The sequence below is a fragment of the Anguilla anguilla genome, chromosome 14 (genome assembly GCF_013347855.1).
Source record: "Anguilla anguilla isolate fAngAng1 chromosome 14, fAngAng1.pri, whole genome shotgun sequence".
Classification (NCBI taxonomy): domain Eukaryota; kingdom Metazoa; phylum Chordata; class Actinopteri; order Anguilliformes; family Anguillidae; genus Anguilla; species Anguilla anguilla.
The window spans coordinates 26,180,940-26,199,901 of NC_049214.1; the positions used below are offsets into that span (position 1 = coordinate 26,180,940).

The 18,962-nt window shown below is 44.5% G+C and overlaps 1 protein-coding gene across 1 annotated transcript in view; it reads right to left on the reverse strand.

Annotated features, from left to right (window-relative positions):
* The window catches only part of LOC118213285 (ephrin-A5b-like), a 76,648-nt gene extending 65,851 nt beyond the window's left edge, over positions 1-10,797 (reverse strand). The window contains exons 1-2 of the mRNA XM_035392144.1: positions 10,781-10,797; positions 6,862-8,179 (exon numbers count right to left, since the gene is read on the reverse strand). Of these exons, the coding sequence (XP_035248035.1) occupies positions 6,862-6,986 (125 nt within the window). The 5' untranslated portion in view covers positions 6,987-8,179; positions 10,781-10,797. The remainder of the gene's footprint in view (positions 1-6,861; positions 8,180-10,780) is intronic.
* Between the last annotated feature and the right edge of the window lie 8,165 nt (positions 10,798-18,962).

The following is an 18,962-nucleotide window of genomic DNA, read 5'->3' on the forward strand; positions in this document are numbered from 1 at the left end:
TATTCCCTAAATGTACTGCTACTCCAGAAAGAATAACAAAATAACAACAAAATAAAATGTATTATTATTATTATTATTATTATTATTATTATTATTATTATATTAAGCGTTGCTTAATTGCTGACTCCTGACGGCTCAGTTTGGATATTTTTAGCATAGCCCTGCTGAGTTCAGGTACAGTATGACAGGCAGGCAGTAACGAACTGGGTCAGAACTCTGCTGTGTTTGAATTGAGTTAAAACTGCTCTGGGTGAGAACCGTGCTGTCTTCAAACTGTGCTGGGTTAAAGCTGCACTTGGTGAGAACCATGGTATGTTCAAACTGTGCTGGGTTAAAGCTGCACTTGGTGAGAACCATGACATGTTCAAACTGTGCTGGGTTAACGCTGCACTTGGTGAGAACCTTGCTGGGTCAGAGCTTTGCTGGGACCGGTTCTGTCTGGCTGTCCACAGAGTGGAATCTGTATGGGTGACAGATGTAATGTTATGCTCAGAGACTGAGTCTGGGGTGGGGTTGGGGTGGGGGGGGGGTATAGACTGAGACCATGCCCCCTTCACTCTAGCACTGCTTAAACCCCAGCCCTGTCCCCTCCTGCTCTTCCTGTGCCCTCCGAATCCAGCGTTACAACTTCAGCCGCGAACCCGCTTCCCCTCCCTCCCTCCTTCCCTCTCTCCGTCCCTCCCTCCCTCTTTCTTCTCCTTTAAGTACATGCATACTTTCCACGCTGCCTATAGAAGGAAGCTGCCAGAGGAACAAAAGGGCCTTTCAGCCTGCCCGGGCCGGGCCCGGAGAAGGCCACGGCGCCTGAGACCCGGTCAGCGTTAGCGCCGGGCTGGGTTTGGGACGCGGACGTGGTCGCCGCGGCACCCGAGCGGAACGGCGCAGCGGGGCGGCGGGAGGGAGACGGGCGGCTTTTCAACCGACGACAAAGCCAGGGGTGGGCGGGGCAAACAGCACGAGCCAACCGAACGGCAGACTGACAACTGAGCACACAAGCAAGGGAAACAAACGCTAGGCTAATTGCAGCTAATTGCAACCCCTGTGTTAAAACAACATAAAACAACGCTGACGGAGGGGGGGGGGGAGGAGTGATATTTTTATTTTTGTTTGGAGTGGGGGTGGGTGGGAGTGTACGAAAATTTGGGGCCTTCAGTGGAACTGGGGGAAATTTTACAGCCGTCTATGAATCTCAGACACGGAAAAGTCACCTTTTCAGGGCATCTGTACCCAACCACCCCAAGACTAACTCCAACAAACCCCCCAAACCCCCTGCCCACATATACCCACCCCTACCACCTCAACTCCAATTTTGGAGATTTCGAGAGCTGAAACGGAGACTGAAAACAAACCACGTCTGACCTTGCAGAGGGGACTATTTATCATACAGCAAATTTCACATTAAGAAGACGAGCAAATAAACATTCCGTATAACGTTTCTGAAAATAATTCTCAGATTTCCAGCGGCAAAATGCCTTTGACCACATTCTGTCCTTCTGGGCTCAATGATGTGTTGCGGTATTGGATTTCAGCGCGCCCGGTCGCTAAGCGCTAAAAACACCAAACTGGGACCGTTAGCCCGGGCCCCTGCTGCAGCCATCCAGGACTAATCAAGCGCTCTCTATGAAAATGGGGACAGTGGAAGCTAAATAAGCCCAGTTTGGGAATCGTTATTTCCACTGAACCACCATTCAGGCCCCTGAGTGGAAAATGGCATCATGGAGCCCGGGCTTCAGCTTTTCCAAATCTAACGGAGCGGAGAGGAGAGATGTTAATGGAGCATGGAGAAGAACTGAAGAATCCCCACACACACACACATATACACACATATACACCAACACACACACACACACACACACACACATATACACACATATACACTGACACACACACACAGACACACACATGCGCACACAAACATATACACACACACACAGACACACATATACACCGACACACACACACACATATACACACATATACACCGACACACACACATATACACCGACACACACACACACACGCACACACACACACACACGCACACAAGCACATATACACACACAGACACACACAGTCACACACACACATACACAGACACACTCAGTCACACATACACACAGACACACAAACAAACAAGCAAACAGCTGGAGAGAGACACACACACACAAACACACACACACACACACACACACACACACACACAAACACACACACACACACACACACACACACAGCCGCTTCAGTTGTCACACTTTCCTCTCCCGAAGCCCGCTGTCGGTGCAGCCTGGTGGGTCTCAGGGGCGCATGTTTAATTTGGGGCGCGTGAGACTGCAGCGACACAGGTGTTCAGAAGACGCGAGGCGCCACGCGAAACACGGGGCCACCTACCCGAGCCCTCTCCTCCGCTAACGGCGGCGCAGCGCGGGGCCTAGTGACATCACACGCCCCCGCGGTCGCGGGATCCGAAGACAGGGACACTGAGACTTTAAGGAAACGGGCCGAGGGCTCCCGCAAACGCCGAATCCGGCCCGTCCGGATCTCCGGGAACAAATTTTTTTTTTTCCACTCGACTCCAAGTCAAACACGTCCAAGAGCAACATTCGGGACGCGCTTTGTAAAACTCGGAAAGCGATTTTTAAGTGCCCCCGCGGAGGGGACATACGACTCGCGACCTTGCGACGTGGTGCTGCCTCAGGAAGTACGCCCAAAGACTGACACTGAGGCCCGTAGCGGCTCTGTACCTTCTCGTCCTCCCTTAAAGACAGCGATGTATAATAAGCCACCGCTAGCGGAGGGAACCCTAATCGCGCGGTCGCTCCGCTAGCCCGCAGGCCACGCTTAGGGCCGCATCCAGACTCGAGTGTTAGCGCGTTCCACGTGAAAGCTCAGGTCTGGTTCGGGCCCTTACGGTGTAACGTCCCGCACTGTTAAGTCGTTATTCGTTTGGGGAAATTATTGGTCGAATGTTGTTTACCAGAATAAAAAGTCAGTTTGGTGTTTTTCATAGATCAACGCTCTCTCTAAGCTCCAGTGATAACAGCCGGATATAACTACACTTGAACAAAGATGAGATTAATTACATTTCGCAACTTATGCGAGTCAAATAATAAGAAGTAAATCAGAAATCAGGTCGCTTTTCCAGATGAGTGAGTCGCTATATGCAAGTCATTTTTCCTTTAATGATTTTATTTCTCCTGCAGACACACTGCTTGGTGCAATGGATGCCATGATTCTGCAAGACTCAGGAAATGCAGTTCAGTAAATCCAGTCCTGAGACCTGGCTCATTCTGCACTGGGGTATGTTTCGGCCCAGGTCACATGACCAATGAGTGCTGTGCTTCTCTTATTATTATTTACTTTTTAGCATTATTATTATTATTATTATTATTATTATTATTTTCATCATCAGCATTATTATTATTATTTTCATCATCAGCATTATTATTATTATTTACTTTTTTTATCATTATTATGATTATTATTAATAGTAGCAGTAGTAGTATTTTTGTATTACTATTATTATTATCATCATTATTATTATCAGCAGCAGCACTATCATCACACCAATAAAAACCATAATATTCATAACAATGTTCTCCCTCAATACATTGCAGACGCCTCCCATAAGCACAATAACAGTCTGAATTCAGGAGCTGGAGAAATACCACAAACATAACAACAACAACCATTTCACTGACAGGAAGTTCATTATGGAGGGAGACAATTAGGAAGTGCTGAAAGGGGAGAGCATACGATGCTTGGGCTTGGATGAGGCTTGGGGCCCGTCAGACAATTCTGTTCAACTGTTCAATGGGAGATAAGAGAGAGAGAGAGAGCAAGAGAGTGACAGAGATAGGCAGGTAGGTAGGGAGAGAGCAAGAGAGAGAGGTATTGAATTGACCGACCACTGCACTGAACTTCATAAAATATACATTATTTCTTTAAATCATGCTTTTATATATGTGTGTCTCTCTGAAATTGAACTTTAATTTAAGTGGCTGAAGGCCCATTACCCAAACTCACAACACGGAGCCTAGCTGTAGTTAAAGAATACAGGGCCAGTTATGCTCTTTGAAACCTTGCTCTCTGTCTGAAAAAGGATACTCTTGTTCTGTGTAATGTCATTTATTTAAAGAGTATCCGGACAAATCTGATATCCGGGCGCGGGTCTCCGCGGCACATCATCAATTACTTCCCATTTCAAAGTTCCTGCAAGGAATCCCATCTCCATGCGGCCCGAGCCTCTATCGCGTGACCCATCGCCGCAAATCAAACGCGCTTTCAGGAATGATCTGTACATCACTGCACGCGGTAGCCTACATATTCCACTCCAGGGGCTACCTGTCGGAAGACTCGGGGTCCGTGAATATAACGGGCGCGAGGCGTATTTTAGAATGCAGGCAACGACTCCGTTTGCCTGATCTGATTCACACAACACTGCCGCTGAAACTGAACCTGGTCACCAGCATAGCTCCTGTGACGCTCCAAGCGACTGCCATCACCAAGGGGATAGAACAGAATATGCTACAGTAGCTGCGATTCGGTCACTCTCTCTCTCTCTAACGCACGCACGCACGCACACACACACACACACACACACAATTGCAACAGTGGGAAAATACCTTAAACTGCCACTGAAGTCCCATTCCATCTGCATGAGTTTCCTTCTGAGTTTCACAAGACAGTCATTTTGATTTGTGTATGGAAAATGCATTTAACCAGTCAGCTTTCATTAGCTTCTCTGTGGAACTCTCTGTAATCTGTCTCTATCACACCTCATTGCAGGTAATGATCACTCGTACACGAGTACACTGTATGCAATGGACAATTTAGTCATTTTGCATTCGCTTTTATCCAAAGTAACTAACAAAAATGCATTTCACGTGGTAAGAAAAACACCGTTAGACCTAGAGAAAGGCGAAGCTACAATCACGTAAGGGCCACCGACGCGGTACATGCTTTATATGAATGTAATATGTATACGGGAAAACCAGAGGTCGGCCATTGCCCTTTTTGATCGCACGCTTTTATTTATTTATCGTGCCACTGTTTAAGTTTACATTTTTGAAAGTATATTTTACTTTTCGCTGAAGGAAGTGTTGCTACATCTGGCTTTAATCACTTGAATAATTTCTTCGGCGGAGCTGTTATTTCAAGCGCTCCTGCCAGTCAGTGGGAAGAATGCGTGGCGTGAAGAACGAGAGCGCGTGTCTATCAGTGTCACGGATCGCACAGAGCTCGGCTTTGTGCTCGCGCGTTTCAACAAAGCAACACAAACACTCGACCGACTGTGCCACTGAGGCAGACCTAAACAATGTGAGAACTATCTTTGCAGCCATCAAGAACATTTCCGAGTACCCAGAATTCATGTTACGTTGGACATTCTAATGAACGAGGAGGTTTGTCACATATTTCAAGCCATATAAACATGCATGCTGTATTGAACCCGCGCATTTCAGAAAACAACTGGATACATATTTACATTTTCCACATACTACACACACAAAAAAAAACATTAATCGAATTGTGTTTGTGTGGGGTGGGAGGGCGTTCAATAGAGGGTACTCTGAAACTTTCACTGGATAAAACATTATCCCTTGGAGACATTTAGAGTATTGATTATGCATCGGAATATGCTGCTGTTTTCGCGACAATGGATATTTTGAAACAATTTTACCATCTAACATTTATTTCCGAACAGGCTAAAACACTTCCCACAGTGAAATGACCCAATTTAACAGTTGTGTAGAGTGCTCAGATTTGTATGAACAGTGTCGCACAATAATTTAGGCCTAGTATATTATATTGTAGGTACAGTGAAGTTGTTTTTATTTATTTAGCATTTGCAAACTTTCATGAAATAATTCACAAAAAGGCTGTTCTGGGACTGTAACCTACTTTTTACATTGTAGAATACAATTTACATTAGCAAGCCTATGTATCAGTGCTCAGAGTGAAATTTTCTCTATCAAAGTACACAACCCTGACTGGGATTTGTATTTGTATCACGAATAATGAATGCGGACATTGCCTGCTGCATTTTCACCAGAGACAGGGCTCGGTTTTAGGGAAAGTTTTAATGGCCCAGAATCTGTGAAAGCTAGACAGTGAAGAAATCCAACCCATTATACATTATGCAAATCACGCCGTTCAAACGGTCTACATTAGGCTATGCTTCACATGCAGTAAAAAAAAAACTGGCGTAGTCTACGATTATATTCACATACATACATACATGCAACTGTTCACATACGTGCCTTGTGCTGTGTCTGAACGTAAACGTTGGAAGTGGCCTGTATCTGTCTTTACACTGACTGTGATTGGCGCCTCATAACTTAATCGTTATTTTATTAATTTAAGTTGGCCCGCTAGCTCAATACACACAGCATACCCACCCTTTAAACTAATAGTTTTTTTCCCCTATAGCCTAACAGAGCGACACTAATGGCCTTCAGCGTTATTCGCCAACTGTCAATATTGAATGCGACATACACGTGCATTTTAGTCACAACAGATCCCTGAGATTCGGGACACTGAAAATAAGGTTATTTATTAAGAATAACGTATCAGTGATAATGGTTCATCAACCGCATACGGATAACGGTTAAGTACACAGGATGGTGCGTCTATATTAGGCTACAGATAGCTTGTCTTTAATGTTCACAATTCCAAGCGGTCAGAATCTCGTGGTCAACAACAATATTTGTGCATTTATTTCATTCACTGCGCACTCACTGCGAAGTAGGCTATTGCCTGTCTTTCCAGTAAAGCTGGAACCAAATTAAATTCACTAAACACGACACACGCGCGACGCTGGTGACCTGTCTTTCTCCAGTCGGTCCGCGACAGTGAGCAACTCACCTGGGGTTTGTGCGGTTCCAGTAGACGGCGTAGCGGTCGGCAACCACCTTGGAAGCCGGTTCCTGACTGAAAACACACATCCACAGGACCAGAGACACGAATATTATCATGTCCATTTGCAGCATCGCTACTGAAGTCGGATCCGCGATCCTCCTCTATGCCGCCTTCCGCCGGAGCGCAACTTCAGCTAGAACTGATCAAAGGGCATTCACATCTGTAGCCTTATCTATCGCTAATAGTCGCATGTGTTGCCTTGCACTGTTTATCTTGATAATCGGCTGCCGATACCGCTCTTCCAGGTGCAGAGTGACTTCTATCGGACGCTACTGTCGGGTTTACGATCACTTGAAAAAGTCACACATTCCTCAGTAACCATGGGCGATCACGAAAATAATGTGAATCAGCCGATAACAAAACTGATGGGAGAATGCGGACAGAGGGTAATTCCGTATCAGGGGTGCTATAGGTGTTGCTACCCGATCGAAATCCCGTTGGATGATGTAGCCCTCTTGGAGCAACAAGCGCGTCAGCTTTGACTGTTACACATTGCACTTGACGTGATGGCAACAAATAATCCAAACGAGAGCGAAATCAGTGGATGATCCAACATCGGCGCTCCAGGTAAAAATAAACAAATAAAAATGGGACTATTACATCCAAAAGTGAAGAAAACTTACTCGAATACTCTGGTCTGCACACAGAAAGCCATTCAGGGTGAATTCAAATAATCAGCATATAAACAAGAAATAAATCTCGTATGTCCGTTGTTCTCACTAGAAGTCCACGTCGTTGAATTAAAATTTCTAGTAACTTTTCAAAGCAATTTAACAAAAAAAAAAGAAATCAAGAAGGCGAGTGGTTTCTCATTGTAGTCTTGCGGGCGCCTTTCTGGGGCAAATCCGGAGTCGTGTGTCCTCTCAGTGCTGTAAGACGAGCGAGGCCGGGGGGTTGGGGGGAGTCGCGTCCCCGCACAAATCAGAGGCGTTTTCTCCCGCCGTGTGACACAGCACCCAGCTCCAAGTCCCGAGTCTGCGGGCGAGTGGACTATTCCGATGCTACATGCGTGACAAAACCAATGAAAGAGGGACAAAAAAGCAAATGCAGAGGATTGCTTCTTACGTGCTGGTTGGACAGCCGGAATGAGGAAGGTCGCACCTCGTGAGGCTTTGCTCCCAGACTGTAGATGAGGGTTCGAGTTCAGCGACGAGCAGGACACTGTCATTGGTTTGGATTGTGAATGGGCGTTTCGCTTGCCAAACAAAACCCCTCCTTCGAGAAACAGCACACAGCTGTCTCTTAGCCGCTACTTATTCAGGGGCTGAGAGAGAGAAAGATGGGAGGGAGTGGATAATCCATGGTCAGATCACTCCCGGAGCAGTATTGATACACTTACCCTGAAGATCTACCTGATAAGCACCGTTTAATTAGGCTACGCGACTGCAAAGCCTCCTGTTCGTCGCTGTGTGGCGCAGGCAAACTTCCTCGTTCAGGACCACAGAAATAAAAATATGTCGAGGTATCCGTTCACAGAATTCATAGCCTAGTTAAAAAAAAAAAAGAAATAGCGTAAATCTTGTAAGAGAAAATATATTTAGGCTATTTGTTTGTTTTATATAAATAGTATTTATTTAGCGCTGGATATTGCCTTTAAAACACCCTTATGATTTTGTTTGAAGGACACTTGTGACCTACTCCTTTAGGCCTATGTAACGTTACTATGCTTAGGCTGTAGCCTAACTATAAGCCTAGTCTACTTGTTGATGTTTATTTCTTATCTACTTGCAGCGTTAAATGCTGCGTATATTTTCCAAATTAGTGAAAAAATATATACCCCCTGGTAGAGGAAATCGTGCCAGCAAAACACAGGTTGACACACCCGAAACATTTATTTATTTATTTATTTATTTATTTATTTATTTATTTATTCATTTATTTATTTATTTAGGTCAGGTGCTTTAAGTATTGACTACGCGTAAGTTTGTGAGTAGTTTGTGGGTACAAAAATAAGTAGTGTTGTTAAACCGTTGATGCCGCTTTGTTATTCACTTCAAATTTTCTAGAACCTCCTGAATAGGCTACGTAGCAATGCCTGCCTACATGTTGTGCTTGCTGGTTTTTTGTGAGTTCAAGATTAGCTAACCTAGGCGACTTACAGCGGTCATGATCAGAGATGGGCTATACCTACCCGGCCGCCTCTTTGCGGCCACAGGCCAATTAGAGAGACAGCGAGACACTATTGCACCGCAGGTGTATGCACTTTTAATAGTCTATAGATATTTAATCATAAGGGACTGGGTGTGTTTCCAGCCCTCTTGGCATCACAGGCTACATTTGAATGAAAGCGCAGATTGGATCGCTACTCATCTCTTCCAGAGAGAGTTCTCTTCGAACAGACCATTTAAATCTGTGCTGTTTACTGCATGTCACCAAGGCAACGGCACTGCCTGATAAATGACCGCTCTGAGTGTTAAACCCCAAACAGGTCTCGCCGGTAGGCCTGCTAAACCAAATGAATGGTCGGCTAGCTTACTCTGTCCTAGCTCTTCTATATTTGTAGAAATAATGTCATTTTCATATTAATGTTCCGGCATCTTTATTTAGACGCATATCGTTAACTGAAGATTTGCAGCCACAAGCGCTTTACAGTGGAAACAGAATTATAGCCTAAAAAGAAAAGCAACGTTTAAAAACTGCATTTAAAAAAAACTGTCTAAATAAGTAGAAAATTCACGCTCTGCCTCTGTTACCCTGGCAAGGAATAAAGCGTCCTTTGCCGTGATCTAGGGTCGTTATTTTACTCGAGTGTAGCCTGCACTCTATTTCGTCGCCATGCAGTGGCTGTAGTATTCATTATAATTATACCTACAGTAGAACCTGTTGCCTCTTAACTGCGCTGACGGAAATTTTCTACTATATTAATCCAAACCCATCGATTGATTTTTTTTTTCTCTTTCAGGTTTTTATTTATAAACCAAATTAATGTTATTGGCATGATAACGGACCGAATTTAGGGGAATAGGCTTCAGCCAGACAGGCGTTTATAGGTCCATTAATATCTTGGATTTCAGTGAAACGGCGTTGAAAAAGCTGCTGTTTAACAATTTCACGCACAAATTCGAGGAATATAACAATGATTCTATTGATACTGGACTTTTCATAAAGAGGGCTTCATAAAACGCGTTTTTGGAGTACCTTTCAAAAATGCTTTCCAAAAGATTAAAAGCAACAGAAACAAGGCTCAATTGGCTTAGTAAGGTAGAACATTCATTGATAAAAATTAAAAAAAAGATCACCAGATTAAGGGGTCTCTTCTCAGCTGATACGAGCTGATTTTCTGGCTTGTAGGCTACTACACGTTTGACAGTGCGGTCAGGGGCTAGTCCATGCAGAGCTTGAAAAGTGACTATTAAAACTTCAATTATTAAAATTTTAAATAAAAATGATTGAAATACTACTGAAAGCCAGTGGAGGGAGACCAAGACTGGAATAATATGGCATGTGTTTTTAGTTGTAGTTAAAAGCCTAGCTGCTTAGTGTTGGCTAACTTTGGGTTCAGGTAAAACATGATGATTTAGACCTGAATATAGATCTTTGCAGTAGACTAGTCTAGAAGAGGTAAACTTTACCTCCCTTCTGAATTAACGGTAGCATATCTGGGTATATCAAAACCAGGACTTGAGTTATATCAGAACTGAGTCGTAGAAAGTTCTGGAACATCCAACTATTGATTCAATGAACACATACAGGAGGAATAGCTGCCAGGTTTTACGTAAGTTTACTTAAGTTCTGCATCATCCGAGTAGAGATGAAAAAGGATATTGTGTTAACAACTAATATGACCAAGGGGTAGGACATAAATAGAGAATAGGACCAATGAGGAACACATCATGTAATGGAACCATTGAGGACAAATGCTTACCAATCAAGCGGCCAAAACCTGGATGCGGTTTTGAAGCTCATTTCCTGGTCTTGCTGACAGACGTTGCTCGCTAGCGCCAGTGCGGTTGGCTCCAGAATAGGTATTTCAGCCAACGGTTTTTCTCACAAGAAAATGGTTACAATTTCTACAACATCGCGGCACCCACAAACTACACTTCCCAGGCTTCAGAACACTTTTCACCAAGCCCATGGAGAATCAATGGGTGATGTCACAGTGACTTTGTCCATGTTTATTCTATGGTCTGTGTTCCCAACAGACATGGATAATGTCCTGCCAAATAGATTGGAGGTACACAAACATACTACATAATATAGAAAGACCAGCCCAGCTGCCAAGGTGATTGATAGGAATCTCATGATCTACAATGAGGAAGAGTATTCTGTTGTACTATTTCTTCCTTCGAGGCTGAAAAAATTTCTAACTGGCACTCTTCTTCTGACCCTTTTTGCACTCAGACTTGCCAAATTGAGGCATTAAGTTACAAGGATTAACAGCAGATGTATGTCAACCTTTGACTTTGTTTCTCTTTTCAAAGATAAATCTCTCTGTAAAAAAATGGAATTAGTGCCAGGATAAATGCACATATTTGCCAAATAAAGATAGAGGGCAGAAGAGAAGAAGTCCTTAAAACTGTATATTGACAGGGTAACACTTAACACAGAGCAGTATTATTTAAGAAGGAATTCAATATTCAGTGTAATAGAGCATTACCGTCAAAGTAATATTGGCCTGTCTGAAGTCAGACCACACACACACACATACAGTCAAACACACACACATGCATGCACACACAAACACTCACACACACACACACATATACACACACTCTCTCATTCTCTCTCTGTCTTTATCTCTCTCTCTCTCTGTCACACACAAACACACACACACGCACAGAGTACAGACACACACACACACACACACACACACACACACAAAGGGCCAAATGTTTCACATTCTGGCCTTTTGCATTAAGATTAAGACCTTTACAGTTGAAAGTCTTTCTTCACACACAAAAAAGAATTGTGGTCTTGCAGATCCAGAGATGGCTGGAAGGAATGCTTTATAAAAAGCCTGTGAGAAGTGAAAAGTGCTAATTGGACATATCTCCACAGGCTCACAGTCTCCTGTACATTCGCAGTGACACTTTGGCCCAGCACTGCTATTAGCACTTGCACTGTGTGTATTATACCTGACAGGGAAGACCAGCTTGCCGCATAACGAACAGAGCCTTTTTAAATAAAAATAAAAAATACAATTTGTCTTCTAAGACATTTTTAGTGCTGAGAGAATGAGGTCATTTTGAGGTGTGTCTGGCAAACTCCACAGTGCACACTGGCCCACAGTACACTACACCACCCACTCCACTCCATCCACTCCCGCTCCGACACAACCCACTCCCACTCTTACACCACCCACTCCACTCCATCCACTCCCACTCTTACAGCAACCACTCCACTCCATCCACTCCCACACCACCCACTCCCACTCTTACACCACCCACTCCACTCCATCCACTCCCACTCTTACACCACCCACTCCACTCCATCCACTCCCACTCTTACACCACCCACTCCACTCCATCCACTCCCACTCTTACACCACCCACTCCACTCCATCCACTCCCACTCTTACAGCACCCACTCCACTCCATCCACTCCCACACCACCCACTCCCACTCTTACACCACCCACTCCACTCCATCCACTCCCACTCTTACACCACCCACTCCACTCCATCCACTCCCACTCTTACACCACCCACACATGCTCTCACACCACCCACTTCACTCCACCCACTCCCACACTTTTACTCACACACCACCGCATATAACCCGCTTCCACACCACCCACACATGATCTCACATCACCCACTCCCACACCACTACACCACCCACTCCACTCCAGCTACTCCCACTCCCACACAGCCCACTCCCACTCTTACACCACCCACTTCCACTCCCACACCACCACATATGACCCTCTTCCACACCACCCACTCTCACTCTCACACCACCCACTGACACACAGTCTTAACTAGCATCGGACTTATCCTGACTGTGTCAATATCGGTCAGTCTGTAACACAGAGCGATACTGCACAGCCCTCTGTGATGTAGACTCTTATCCCTGCTTCAGTAAAGCAGGTTGTCAGCCCTACTATACTTACGGGGTCCGTGTGGACCGGACTATAGCACATGGAGTGATGATTTATATCTCAGCGATGACCTGGAGATCAGTGTTCATTTCTCTGCGAGTGGTAGCTCACCTGTGAACGAAAGTGTCAGTGCGATTAGGTTTTTTTTTGTGAGTACCAATTTCTCTGCGAGAGACTGTATAGATGTATTGCGTTTGTACAGCGAAAGACTTTTTGACATGTTTTAATCATTGAAAGCCCTGACCCGTTTAACCTTAATAACAGAGCGATGAATTCTGTTTGCGTCGGAATTTCAGGTATTTAGAAAGCAATTTTTTTTTTTAAGTTGAGCCAGGACATTTCTGCACAAATCATCATCACGTGGACAAACTCAATGACCTTCAGATGGAAATGTGGGCAGTTACAATAAATCTGTATTCCTTCAGATCACTTCCATCCTGTTCAATGGGGGAGAGAGTGCGGCTGTGTGGGGCAGTTTGCAATAGGGGGGTCAGTGTGAGATTGTGTGGGGCAGTTTGCAGTGATGTGGGGGCAGCACAGGGTAGTGTGCGATTGTGTGGGGCAGTTTGCAGTAGTGGGGTCAGTGTGAGATTGTATGGGGCAGTTTGCAGCAGTGTGGGGGCAGTGTGAGGGCAGTTTGCAGCAGTGTGGGGGCAGTACGGGGCAGTGTGAGATAGTGTGGGGCAGTTTGCAGCGGTGTGGGGGCAGTGTGAGATTGTGTGGGGCAGTTTGCAGTAGTGTGGGGGCAGTATGGGGCAGTGTGTGAGGTTGTGTGTGGGCAGTACGGAGCAGTATGGAGTTGTGGAGTGCAGTATGGACCTGGGTAGCCATGGATAGTAGGACAGGGAAACAATGTGTAGCAGTTTTGCTTTGCCAAAAGACCCAGGTCTCCATTGTTATGCTCTCTGCTAGTTCTGTCCACTGATGGACTCCAGGGGGCACTGTACCTGTCTACACAAACATATATCCCTGATGGTCTCCTAAACATATTTATTAAATCAATAACACTGTTTATTAATATTTAATGCACTGGCCTTGCTGTTTTCAAATGGTGGCCTTGGTGTTATCCACTGTGACAGTGTAAATGTCAGACAGAGTGGAGATCAGTGTCTCGGAGTGTGTTTGTGAATTCCTCAGTGGCAGTATTTTATTTTCAAACATTAAATTAGGCAGGCAGTATTTCATTTAAAGAGTGTATAATTTAAATAACAATATTAGTAATGATAGCAACAAGGAAGAAGATAGGTACTCGTGATAATCATGAGAATGATTATGATTATTATGATCTCTGCTGTACAGTGTTAATCATTGCCAGTAGAGACAGAGCCCCTGTAGAAATTTAAGTAAGCTATCCCAGAGTCCCTCCTGGCCCTTGCCCTGTTACTATGACAATACCGCGCTCATGCATGTTCATTCGGGGAGCCTTCAAGCTTTCAGCATCTTAATAATGATTGCATCAGTTCTGCTGCTATCGCCAGCTTTCATCGCAAAACCCGCCTCACCACCGCCCCACTTCATACAGATCTGTAGCACACGGCAACCCAAACAACGCCGAGCGCTAAGGAAATGGCAAAACAAGCCTCTTTCAAAATAACTGCTTATGTCACTGCGAACATACGGGCTTTTTTTTTTTTTTTTTTTTTTAAATGCTCGCGCAGAGTTTGCGGTCCAATCAGGCTTCGCTAGACCTGATTTATGGGCTAATGGTTGTCAACAACTGTGGGCCGCGCGGGCGTTCACGTCCGCGAGCCTTGATTTGTCGGTTTCTGAAACCTCGTTAATGAAGAATGAATGCGTGCTTGTGCAATTTCTCGCGGCTTTAATTAAGATTTACAACTTCACCGTTGAGCCGAAGATTAATTGGGTAGTCGTATTAAATTAGAGAAAAAATATGTTCGGTTAACGCGTCTGCAGATTGGCAGATTGGGGTTGTCGAGCTGACACTGTCCTCCGTTAGATGTTGGCTGTAGTTTGAAAAATTAAGATGTGGGCGGACTGTGTGTTCAGCACCACGGCACCACAGATGCAGGGAGACGTTTCGGAAACTCAGCGACTGCTGGCCTTTGAATAGTTATCATTACATCATGCAGCAACTTCATGAATGTTTAAAATCAAAATTATGGATGGAGTTTTGTACGTCGTGTATTCGGGCATGAAAGGAACATAAAACAACACTTTGCAAACAGCATCCTACGTTTTTCTCATCAACATCCATCAACAGATTGTGTAAGAATGGAATATTGATGATTTAAGGAGCTGAATTTGTTTGTTTTTCCTTTCATATTTAAAATGCTGAGTATTGCGTTTTCTGTTGAGTGTGCATGTGTGTGTCTGCTTATTTTATGTAGAAATGCAGATGTGTGCATGTGTTTATTTGTGCCGGTGTTTCACATCATTTTCCCCCATCCCCCAACACATCTATATTGCCAATATAAGTACCTATTGCAATCGTGCCAAAATTCACCTCTATATTTCAAATGACTCAGCCAATTTGTGATTTATTTTTCTGGGTGAGTATTTAACTCTCTCCTAAGACTTTGAAAATCAGGTTTGTGAATACATATATGAACAAGCTTTAATCACACTGCTTAGGCTGCTAGGGGAAATCAGAATAAAGTTGTTTGTTTTAGGGGTTGTCTTTTCGGTCATGTCTTGTTAATTCTTTTACATACTGGACTATTTTTTTTCAGGACAACTCACCTGGCATCCCACGATTGGTCCCAATCATCAAATGAATGGGAACAGTGATACTGTAACACAGTGCAGTGAACAGTGATACTGCCTTTACACTGCAGAGATATTGCAACACAGTACAGGGAACAGTGATACTGCCTTTACACTGCAGAGATATTGCAGCACAGTGCAGGAAACAGTGAAACTGCCTTTATACTGCAGAGAACAGTGGTACTGCATTTACACTGCAGAGATACTGTGACAGTGCAGATAATGATACTGCAACACAGTTCAGGGAACAGTGGTACTGCATTTACACTGCAGAGATATTGCAGCACAGTGCAGGAAACAGTGAAACTGCCTTTATACTGCAGAGAACAGTGGTACTGCATTTACACTGCAGAGATACTGTGACAGTGCAGATAATGATACTGCAACACAGTTCAGGGAACAGTGATACTGCCTTTACACTGCAGAGAACAGTGGTACTGCATTTACACTGCAGAGATACTGTGACAGTGCAGATAATGATACTGCAACACAGTGCAGGGAACAGTGATACTGACTTTACACTGCAGAGATATTGCAGCACAGTGCAGGAAACAGTGAAACTGCCTTTATACTGCAGAGAACAGTGGTACTGCATTTACACTGCAGAGATACTGTGACAGTGCAGATAATGATACTGCAACACAGTTCAGGGAACAGTGATACTGCCTTTACACTGCAGAGAACAGTGGTACTGCATTTACACAGCAGAGATACTGTGACACAGTGCAGATAACAATGATACTGCAACACAGTGCAGGGAACAGTGATACTGACTTTACCCTGCAGAAGTTGTACAGACATTGAGAGAGAGTGGCAGGAACAGCACCCAGGTGCCAGAGGCACAAAGCACAGAGACAAACACACTGCACACGGAGTACCAGTACAGCCAGGAGGAAACAGAGAGAAATTATGGCGAGTGCAATGCCCGGTACATTACACGTGCATTTAGGCATTTAGCAGACGCTCTTATCCTGAGGAACATACATAAGTGCACACATAAAAGTTTAGGCAATAAAAAGCTAATGCAAAGTCATTAAGGTCACAACCAGCAGTAGCCATTATTGCATAACTTACTTAGAAGTCGAAGATACATAAATCTACAGCATAAAGTTAAGTGCCATAATAGGTGGCAGATGGAGATTGCGCTGCTCCTAGAAGCAAATGGGCTTGAGGATATAGTTTTAGATGGAGCATGGGTGGGGCTAGCAAAGCCAGGGAAAAAAACATCCAGGCACATATTCGTAAAGCATCAGAAAGTAGGAGTGCTGATCTAGGATCAGTTTTTAAAGCAGGATTCAGGCAAGCTGATCCAAGATCAGCACTCAAACACCAAGATGCCTTGTGAATAATAGATCTTAGAGCTTAGCATCACATGAGGGAAGAAGCTAATTAAACAGGTGTGTTTTCTACCTGCGGCAGAAGATGCACAGTGTGGCTTTGTCCAAATCAGCTTACTTGTTTACTATTGAGTATACAAGTTGAATCCGACCTGCATACTCGATAGTAGGCGAGTAAGCTGATTCTGACACGGCCAGTGGCTCAGCCGTCCTGATTGCAATGGGGAGTTCATTCCACCACTGAGGGGCCAGAGTAGAGCACAGCTCTGACTGGGAGCAAAGCCTTTTAAAGGAAGAGACAGCCAACCAATCAGCGGACAGGAAATGGAGCGGACTGGCAGGGGAGTAAAGGTTTGACAATAGACTGCAGGAAAGAAGGCAGCAGTCCTCTTGCTGCTCCACAGGCCGAGATTAGAGATTCGTATTTTATTTGGGCCGCCACCGGTAGGGAGATGAGAAGAGGCATAGCATGTAACTTGGCTGATTAGAGATGAGGAGCACCAGTCAGTATGAGTCGGAGGAGCAAATGCAGGGGCACTAGCAAGGAGAGAGTTCCTGTAGTCCAGTCGGAATAGGACAAGGCCTGGACAATTAACTGGGTCGTAAGGAAAGGGTGGATGTTGTAACAGAACCTATAAAACTTTGTTCCTCGCTAAAAATGGCATCATAATTAAGGCATTGCCAGAAGAGCGATTCATGAGCAATTTAGCTAAATTTCAATTTTGAGTATCAACCCATGAAAACATCAAATAGCACTAACTTGGGTGTATTTGTTCTATCTGGTGTTAATTAAAGTGATGGCATGATGAATTCAAACTCACTGCTCTTCGTTTCAAAAAAACGCTTTCAGATCGACAAAAGCACTTCAGAGATTAAGAAAAGGCCATATCGGGGGAAGTAGTACTCTCCAAACAGGGGTCAAAATGAACAGCTCGAGGTTGATGTTTGTGATATTTTTTTTTATCCAAAATTTTATTGCAAGCAGGCGAACTTCCTTTAATCATACTCCACCCGGCCTTGGTGCAAACAAAACATCCTCTCATAAGAAATCAATTTGCTCCCTCTTATCTTCTAGCAGAGGGTGGAGAATATCTTTATTTTGACTAAAGTGTGTATTGCTTTCAGTTCTCCGGCCTTCCACGGGGGCCTCTGGCTCTCTAGGCACCAAGCTTTTCAAGGCCGTCTGCCCAGACTTTCTCTGGTTCAGACTTTTCTCCCTTTGCTACGTGTAGGTGCTGCACTCTTTCCACAAAACATAAATCCTCTCTCTTATACGGACACACCTCATTTTGCCTGGTTGTTATGTGGGGAGAACTCTCTCAGCCCAACACTAGCGAAGCCGGTGCATAGGTTTCCATTGAGCTGAATGTATATTTGGTAGCACTTGAAGGTGAGCATTTCTGTGCATGTAAATACTCATTTCAAAAGCAAAAAGTAACGTCTTCATTAAAAAAAGTAGCTTCTACCATCCAAACAAGGAAAAAACTCAGGTTTTCCCCTTTAACAGACTACTTATTCCTCTCTCCATTAACAGAGTGCTAACTCCCCTGTCTGGTTCCCCCATGATTCATAGCAGTGTGTCAGGGGTCAGGGGTCATGTCTGAACTCCTGATGCATGACACAGTAATGAGAGCTGTTTTAATTCTCACTTGTCATTTTCTCTTCCCCTCTCTCTCTCTCTCTCTCACACACACAAACACACACACAGACACACACACACACACACACACACACACACGTACCGCCAAAAATCACACTCTCCGAACCCCGCGACTAAACCGTAACCATTAATCACGGCGCTCGCCGCCTCGTCCGCAGCCGCTAATTAACAAGAATGAACAATACTATTTAGCGACGTCTTTCTAAATGACTCATAAACGCCAATCCCCAGGCGCTGATCAGGGTAGAGGCTTCCGCACACCGTTGGGCGGTGGGATTCAGGTCAGG